Raw genomic sequence first — 8,570 nt, forward strand, 5'->3', positions numbered from 1 at the left:
ATCACTGGCATAAAATATATAGTATTTGGAAAGGCAGCACACTGAATAATTCAGTGACGATACCTATCAGTTTCATGGATGGTGATAAATCCAGGAAATGCTACACTTCTACAGCATTTGTGGCATGGAAATTGCACTTAGTACCTCAACCAGCAACCAACATTACTTTCTCCATTTCATCTTCTTTGTACTCTTATAAGGTTGATTCCTATATTCTTGAGCTGCTCCTTCTCTCTTGTACATTAGAGAGAATTCCTAGTGTGTCATCCTAGATTCTTGCCTATGGCTATTTTTTTCCTTTTACTCCCTTCTCTTTCCATATTCCTCCTTCCTACTCTTTCCCAGATTCTTAACATTTTCCCCTTACCAAATGTCTTTCCTCTGCAATATGGTTGTCACTTAGACCACAGTTTTCCCACACCTTCCTTACATCCTTCAAATTCTACCCGCCAGCCTTTACTGCAGAACGCCAGTTAGGATCCCACTGCAGATTGCAAGGACCAGGCTCTCAGCTACACCTTCTATGTAATGGAGAGACAGAAGGGAGCAAGGAAGAAACTATGACAGGCATGGGGCAGACTGGGAAACAGAGGAACATGGAAGGGAAAACAGGATTTCTCCCTGCAGATGTAGCAAGAAACTTAGGCTTAGCCCACCTCGTAGACTTGCACCTTCAGAAGGCAATGTTTCGTATGTATGAGCAAGGCTGAAATGGGCAAGCCAAGGAGTCAGACGCTACAGAACAGAAACTTCTAGTTACACCCACATGATGTGACGTGTGACATGATCCTGTTCATCTGACTTGTAGCAGTCAAGAAAAAGGGTTTCCCTCCCAGCTGGCAGGGTGCTCCTCTGAGTCTGACAAATGACATCAACTGGTTCTCGGGAGCAGAAGAGGTGAAAGCAGTTGCCTTCTGCGGTGTCCCAGTTTTCTCTTGCCAGCTACACCTTTTCCTCCCCATGAGTCCCATCTGGAGGGCAGTAGGGTCTGCAGTCTCCTCTCACAGAAATGGTGTGGCCCACACTGCCCATCGGCACTATGCCATACATCAGCACATTCAGGTAACTGATAACAGCATCAGCTGTATCGTCTGAGACAGCTTCTAACCATCTGTTACCAACGGAGTTCTGAACACCACCTGTTTAAGTCTCAAATTTCAACATTCAAAGCTTCCCAGGTCATTTTCTATGCAGTCGTAGCATATATTCCAACTAAACCTTCACTTTCATGGATTTTGGAAAATACTCATTTCCTGAGCAATTATGATATCAAAACATGAGCCCCCCCAACCCGGTCCTACTGCTGATCTATTCTTACCTGCATCCCTCTCATTTTCTGGAACCGAGCTACTGCATCACTGATGGTGTAGACACGAACATGGCCCATGTGAAGCTTCCCAGAAGGATATGGGAACATAGAAAGCACATAAAATTTTGGTCTTGATTTCTAGAAAGAAATTTTTAGAAACTAGTAACTACATGAGTTAGCATTTCACTTGAATAAATACACGTGCACATTATAACTACAAGGTATCATGAAGAGAAAGAAGGTTCTGCTGGAACTGATCCAAGTAATCACTGATAAAGCTCATTGGAACAAATTCTTTGGGCCCTAAATGGAGGTGTTTTACCAGACTTTGCCACCATCTCATCAATTCCTATTCACATTTATACAGTATTGGGATATTATGAAAATTAATTAACTTATAATCAACAAAAGATATATTAACAGAATTGAAGCTTAACCAATCACCATTCCCTACCAGAGTATCTGCAACTGATGATCTAAGTGCTCTTAATCTGCCCCACAAAAAAAAAAAATGAAAACAAAGCAGATTAAATTTTCTTCATAACAGTTTAAATAATTAATGTTTTACTTCGTATCTACAACAAACACGGAACTCACTCCTGGCCAGTTATTTCTTGTCAGCTGAACTGCAGTTAACTCAGAGTGACTAAATCATCAGCAATTGCATGAACATCCACTAAATTGAAACTGTTCAGTTTCACTGCATATGCTCAGATCCATAAACATCTTACAAGCAGTATCTTACATAATAAAAAGTAAAAATTTCATTTAGTTAGGTTTGAGTAAAATGACAAAAGTTACAAAGAAATCAAACATTATCTCTCACATCAATTATTCCTAATACATCTTGATTGCCATTGATTGAATTTATCACTGATAGCACTGATGCCTGATAAGTTCATACGTTATTCTTCTTATGTTAATAATGAAAAAAATTACGGGCAGCTTTTACTATTCCGAATAAAACTCTATTCATATTTATCAAATACTACTTCTTCATCACTTTTGCCCAATCATTGCAAAATCAGAAATAATCTGAATATTTCATATATACTTCACTATACACTATTTGCCTCTTAATATGAGATGTTATTAAATCTACTTCAACTGTAAGGATAAAACAAAAATATAATTAAAAGTACAATTTAGAACTTAGCATATGTATGCTATATATGATACTGACATATACATGTATAACCAGGTATCAAAGATACACACCTAAATCAATGTTTACTCTGCTACACTATACATACACACCATTTCCATCTCAGTTTTCTTTCCCAGAAAAAGCAAGCTCTTCTCTCTCTTCAACATTTTGATAGAATGATTTTTTTGATCATTTTAAGATAGATGAACAAAAAACCATGAAGGGGCAAAAAATGTTTTTAAATCAATGTGACTGAGTACAAATACGTAGGCAAAAAGAGTCAGAGACTGAGATATCATTGTTTTCAACATCTTTTATTGCATGGGAAAACTTTTTTTTCCTGCAAGGCACTTATTACTCCTATGAGACTATAAACCAGAAAATATTAAAAAATAATTTCCCCTTAGATTTAATGAGTCACAGTACGTAATATAATAGATTCGTCTTAACATTGGGAACAAAATCTTGAGAAAGTTGTTTATAAAAGTTACACATATAGAAGATGTTTCTTTTAATACTTTAAATAATTAATTCCTAAATACGATACAATAGACAAAGAAAGAATTGATCACTCAAACACTTCCTAAATTGGGAAGTTCATACTTTGCTTATCACTGTGTTTTTCCTCAAGATTTTAAAATTATTTTTTCCACCTATTTCAACAATATTTTTTAATAATCTACTAACACATAAAAGTATTTTGCCCTGAAATCTAATCAGTATAAGCCAACTGTATTAAATAAGTTCCAATTAATCTCATTCTAAGAAAACAAAAATATCAAATAGGTAATCTCCAAATTTCTCATAATGCTTACATCAGTTTCTGAAATTCTGCAGAACTGATCCTTTATTCTTGGGAGCCACCAATTTTCAACTCTTTTTCTTGTCTCCAACCCATAGCTTTTTTCCCATTTCCCCGTCTCACTGTAAATAGTTCTCGCACAAGCAGGAACCAGTCTTCTCTGCCATTTAATTAATCCCAGGAAGCCATTTAGTTGTCTCTTCAAACATGAGGAACAAGTGCCAACTCTCTGACAAACCGACTGCATTCTTAAGGTTATGATATCTGAAAAGAAAAAAATATGTATTTCAGTCTGCAATATATAACAAGAATTCAGTGATTATGATGATTATAAAAATAATTGGTAGCTATGAAACATATTTTAGCTTGACTTGAACTCGGCTGTCTTCCATGGCACTTGCATTTTATTCCCGTCTCTGAATTATAAAAGCATGTATTTTTTAGCAGAGAGAACTAACTGTGGCCCTTGCATGAAACAAAACTGCTGTGTGAAGACGTCTTATCTAATAAAATACAATTCTTGCACTCAGTCTGCCATAAAAGCCAAATCAGTCGATTGAAGGTTCAAGAAGCACAGTTGCCTTAACAGAAGATGGCTAACAGGGTGTTAGTAAAAATTCAGAATGAAATAGAGAGAAGAGGAAGTTGGATGAAATTATCCTGTAAAAATACTGAATTTGTCACCACTGAAAAGAGATGGGGGAGGATGACTATAATTAGTAGATTTCAACTAGATATTCTGAACCGACTACTTTGCTAAGGCATTCTCTTTCAACTAAAAATCCAGTTAACTCCTCATATGCTTTAGAGTAAATCTTCTAAAACTACTCATATGTGAGAAAGATCAAATAGTCCACATATTTGGGGTCAGTCTCAGCAAGATATTTACCAATTTTACTTCTTACAGTAGGAAATACAGCATTAAGAGATCCCTACTCTGAGATTTCTTCCTCATTTTGACCTCTAATTCTTTAAAAAAAAAATACTGGGTTTTTTTTAACATCAATATTTCCTGTCCTCTATGGTTGTTTTTTGGTGGTTTTTTTCCCAAATTTTGGCCAATACACTTGGCTTGTACCAAGCTAGCTATTTCAGTAATTTCGTAACTTTCCTTGCAAAGTTATATCACTAAAATCCCTGTGTAGAGAAATTCTGATAAGGTTTTACTTGTGCATTTCCCATAAGGTAGCAACATTATCAGTAGAAATAATTGCTATACCACCTAATTCAGATCCCCAGTAAACCAGTGGGAGTTGTACTTCCCCTAACATTCACCATATATGCATACACAAACCCTCACTGCCTGTCTCATTACCTGTCTACAGAATTGTACCTTCCCTCTCTTACTTACCAAGCAGACTCTTCTGAACATTTTTTCACTTATGTCACATCAGTGCTTTGAATTTTTGCTCATCTCTAAAATCTCTCTCATTTGTAGTAACAACAAACCCAGGACTGTACTCAGGATTCCCAGTGCAGGTGCACATGAGTCATTCAGGAGACACCCAATTTCTCCCCCTCCATAACATTACAGTCATCTCAAAATTCGCATATCAGTACTTTGCAGTTTTTTGCTTATTATTTTTATTAATTATTTCCTTATTACTTATGTCTTTCTATTACTTTGATTTAATTTACAACGGAAAGGAGTGCTTCCTTATGCAAGCCACTTTCAGCTTTGATGATTTACAAAATAAGTACTTTAAAGCACAACAGTTACACATGTATAATGCTTCACTGAAGGGAGATGGAGAGGACATAGTCTCAAGTTGTGCCAGGGGAGGTTTACATTGGACATTAGGAAGAATTTCTTCACAGAAAGCCCATTGGAATGGGCTGCCCAGAGAGGTGGTGGAGTCACTGTGCATGGTAGTCTTTTAAAAAAGACTAGACCATGGCACTTGGTTGCTGTAGTCTAGCTGACATGGTGGTGTTCGGTCACAGGCTGAACTTGAGGGTCTCAGAGGTCTTTTCCAATCCAGTTGATTCTGTGACACAGAAAGGACACAGACCTATGCCTGTGCACAGCTCAGGAGAAGCCCACCTGTCAACGTCATGCCTGCCAGGGCTCTTTTGAGTGACCTCAGGCATTACAGGTCACACGAGCAGGGGTTAGAGCATTGAATGTGAGTGGGAAAGTGGTTACAGCCACAGTCACAGTGCTAGAGCTAAGCTCATTCGAACACACGTAATTCCAGGATGAGAAAGAGACCCACGGTGTCCTTCCCACTCCCAGACACCCCCCAACCATAACATGGGATGAACAGCAAATAATGCGATAATCAGCACATCATGCATTGGGCCATGCCAGGAGAGAAGACAAGCAAATCCAAAGGACGTGGAACTAAGCTGTTTTGCCTTTCCAGGCCTCTGTGCATGGGACCAAGAGAAGCAGAGTGCCCCTCCCTGCCCCAGCTAAGGGCATCTCAGCCCAGTGCTGCGTGGGTCTTACAAGGAGCAGGTTACAAGGCAAAACTGTCCAACCCCGGCAGGTGTGCGGAGAAGGGAGGAAGGGGCTGGTCTGACAGAGAAAGAAATCACAGAACCATTAAGTATCCTGAGCTAGAAAGGACCCACGAGGATCCTCAAAGTCCAACTCCTGCACAGGACACCCCAAGAATCACACCATGTGCCTGAGCGCATTATCCAAACGCTTCTTGAACTCTGCCAGGCGTGGTGCTGTGACCACTTCCCCGGGGAGCCTGTTCCAGTGCACAGCCACCCTCTGGGTGAAGAACCTTTCCCTAATACTTAACCTAAGCCTCCCCTGACCCAGACACCGTTTGAAAAGATGCAGTAACCAAACGGGAGACTGAATTAAGGTACTGAAAACTGCCTGGCGAACACCAGCGCATTTCATTCAGCCCTGTGGGGGTGTCCCGCCGCCGGAGAAGCAAGCACGGGGAGCTCCGTGGCAGTTCCCCAGGCGCGGAAGCGCGAGTGACGGCGAGAGGGTCGAGGAGGGGGGAGCTGCGGTGGCACGAGGCCGCCGGGAGAGCCGGCTGGGCGCGGGCAGGGAGACCAATGGATCGGGCGCCGGGAAGCCGCGGCAGCGGGGGGCGGGGGGCGGCCCGGCGGGCGGGGAGCGAGAGGCGCGGCCGGGCGGGGGGACCGTTTACCTGCGCGCGCCCTCCTTCAGCTCCCCGCTTCGCCGCGGGCGCCGCCATCTTGGTGTCCCGGTGTGGGAGCGGGGCGCAGGCGCCACCTCCTCCTTCGGCACCGCCCACCGGGGGCGGGAGTTCCGTGAAAGGAAGGAGGAGCGGTTTCCACTTCACGGAGTCTAACGTGGGAATGTAGGTCAACAGTAAATTAAAAGAAAATAAATTAATTTACAGGGATTGATCTCTGTATGAGCTGCACAGGTCCTGTTCAGCCTCGAGAAGAGGCGACTGAGAGGGGTTCTCCTTGCGTATAAATAAAGAGTGGGTGCCAAGAGGTTGGAGCCAGGCTCTTCTTGGAGGTGCCAAGCAGTAGGACAAGAGGCAACGGGCAAAAACTGATGCACGGGAACTTCCACTTGAATATGAGGCAGAACTTCTTTACCGTGGGGGTGACGGAGCAGTGGAACAGATTGGCCAGAGAGGCTGTGGAGTCTCCCTTACTGGAGATACTCAAGAACCGTCTGGATGCAATCCTATGCCATGTGCTCTGGGATGACCCTGCTAGAGCAGGGAGGTTGGACGGGATGACCCAGTGTACTCCCCTCCAACCTGACTGTTTCCGTGTGATGAATCTTGCTCCTCTCCACAGCATATACAGATAGCCTGGGAAGTGACCATATAGTTCAGGGCTAGATTTCAGTAGCTTTTGACTCTCAGTAATTTTATTTTCCATCTGAACTTTTTTAAGATGCAGATTCTGAAACAGAGGCATTAATTTTTTTGTGTGCTGTCTTTTTGACTAATGAAAGAAAAAAAAAACAGAGGTCAAGAAAGGCAATCTAGCACAGCATAGTTAATTCTACCTCTGCCTGGAAAACAACATCTTACCCTGTTGTCAACACTGTGCAGTTCAGAGTTGGTTTTAATTACTGCAAGTAGCTTGTAGTAGCCTCCAAGGAACAAGAAATACTTTTTTTCTTTTCTCTCTCTTTCTTTTTTTCCTGGTGGATTGTGCCCTTTTTCTGCTGGCAACTGTTGATTGTTTTCATTTTTAGACCTTTTTCTTCACTGCTGTGTTTCCAACAGAGTTTAGATAGACACATTCTGTTTATGCAGTGCAATCCCTAGAAAAGTCAACCTTTTGGTACTAGAGCGGTAGGAACTTCTTATGTAACTAAAAATAAGTATTTACTCTGTATAAGCTTCTGCTTGGTTGTGTGTACCTGTCAAGGATACTTAAAGGATACCTTTTCACCACGAAAATGAACAGAGAGCAGCTTTGACACTTACCCTGCTTACAAACTAGTAGAGTTTCACCACAACTATGCATAATTTTAATTTGCTTTCCTGTTGATCTTCCTTTCAGCAAATGATTGTTACTTTGCTTTATCAGACCTTCCATCCAAAATCTCTCTCTGAGCTGCTGTATGAGTTCCTCGGCTGAGGGAAGATGAGGCATTTTGTTGTGTGGGGGAACAGGGAGGGCAGTCCTTGGCTGAGACCCTTTCCCAGGATAAATGAGAGCTTGTGACCAGCGGGGACATGTTTTCACCTCAGAGGATGATTTCCCTCACACTGGCTGTAACCCCTGCGCTCTCCTGACACGTCTCAGTGAACGAGTGGAAAATTATCCCACAGATGTTAGCAGACTTGCATGAGACCACAGAAAAAAAGTCAGTATCTGATTTTGGAGGAAAGCTTTGGTGTGCTTTTGGCTGTCCTCTTGACAGCATTGGACAATTAGTCATTGCCATTTCTAGGACTTACTGCTGACTTGGGATCTTGGTGTTTTTGAAACAGTGATGCCAAACAGTTAGTGCTTAATAGCTAAACATCTCACTACTACTTCTACCATGAATAATCCAATAAATAAGCCCAAATGGCAAGTAACAATGTATGTCCGGATTATTTTTGATCCTCATGGATTTTCATACTACTCAGAATACTTTTACTCTTCTTTCCTTCTGAATATGTTTCTATTTGGTCTCAGTTTTTCTCACCTAGTTTCGGTTTCTGTTTACAGAAAATCTTGCAGCTTATTTAGCTTCATTTGATACTGGTTGTCTTCCTCACTATTAGAATCCAGACTGCACAATAAGTGCCAATATAATCAGTGGAAAGGGACACAAGATTTTCGTATATTCTCAGGGTAAATCCCCAGTCATATCTTGACAGAAGTCGACATGTTCTAAGTAACACACTTCAAACCTG

The 8,570-nt window shown here is 41.4% G+C and overlaps 1 protein-coding gene across 2 annotated transcripts in view; it reads right to left on the reverse strand.

Moving 5' to 3' along the window:
- The window catches only part of LARS2 (leucyl-tRNA synthetase 2, mitochondrial), an 86,148-nt gene extending 79,665 nt beyond the window's left edge, over positions 1 to 6,483 (reverse strand). The window contains exons 1-3 of one of the 2 annotated variants that reach the window (XM_018075858.1): positions 6,378 to 6,483; positions 3,272 to 3,522; positions 1,319 to 1,447 (exon numbers count right to left, since the gene is read on the reverse strand). In XM_018075858.1, the coding sequence (XP_017931347.1) occupies positions 1,319 to 1,447; positions 3,272 to 3,505 (363 nt within the window). In that variant the 5' untranslated portion in view covers positions 3,506 to 3,522; positions 6,378 to 6,483. Of the gene's footprint in view, positions 1 to 1,318; positions 1,448 to 3,271; positions 3,523 to 6,038; positions 6,161 to 6,377 lie in introns of those variants that run through there. The other variant, XM_018075859.1, reaches the window with a different exon arrangement.
- Positions 6,484 to 8,570: the final 2,087 nt, after the last annotated feature.

Source organism: Manacus vitellinus, unplaced genomic scaffold, assembly GCF_001715985.3.
Source record: "Manacus vitellinus isolate BGI_N305 unplaced genomic scaffold, ASM171598v3 scaffold_3_pilon, whole genome shotgun sequence".
In the NCBI taxonomy this organism is placed as follows: Eukaryota; Metazoa; Chordata; class Aves; order Passeriformes; family Pipridae; genus Manacus; species Manacus vitellinus.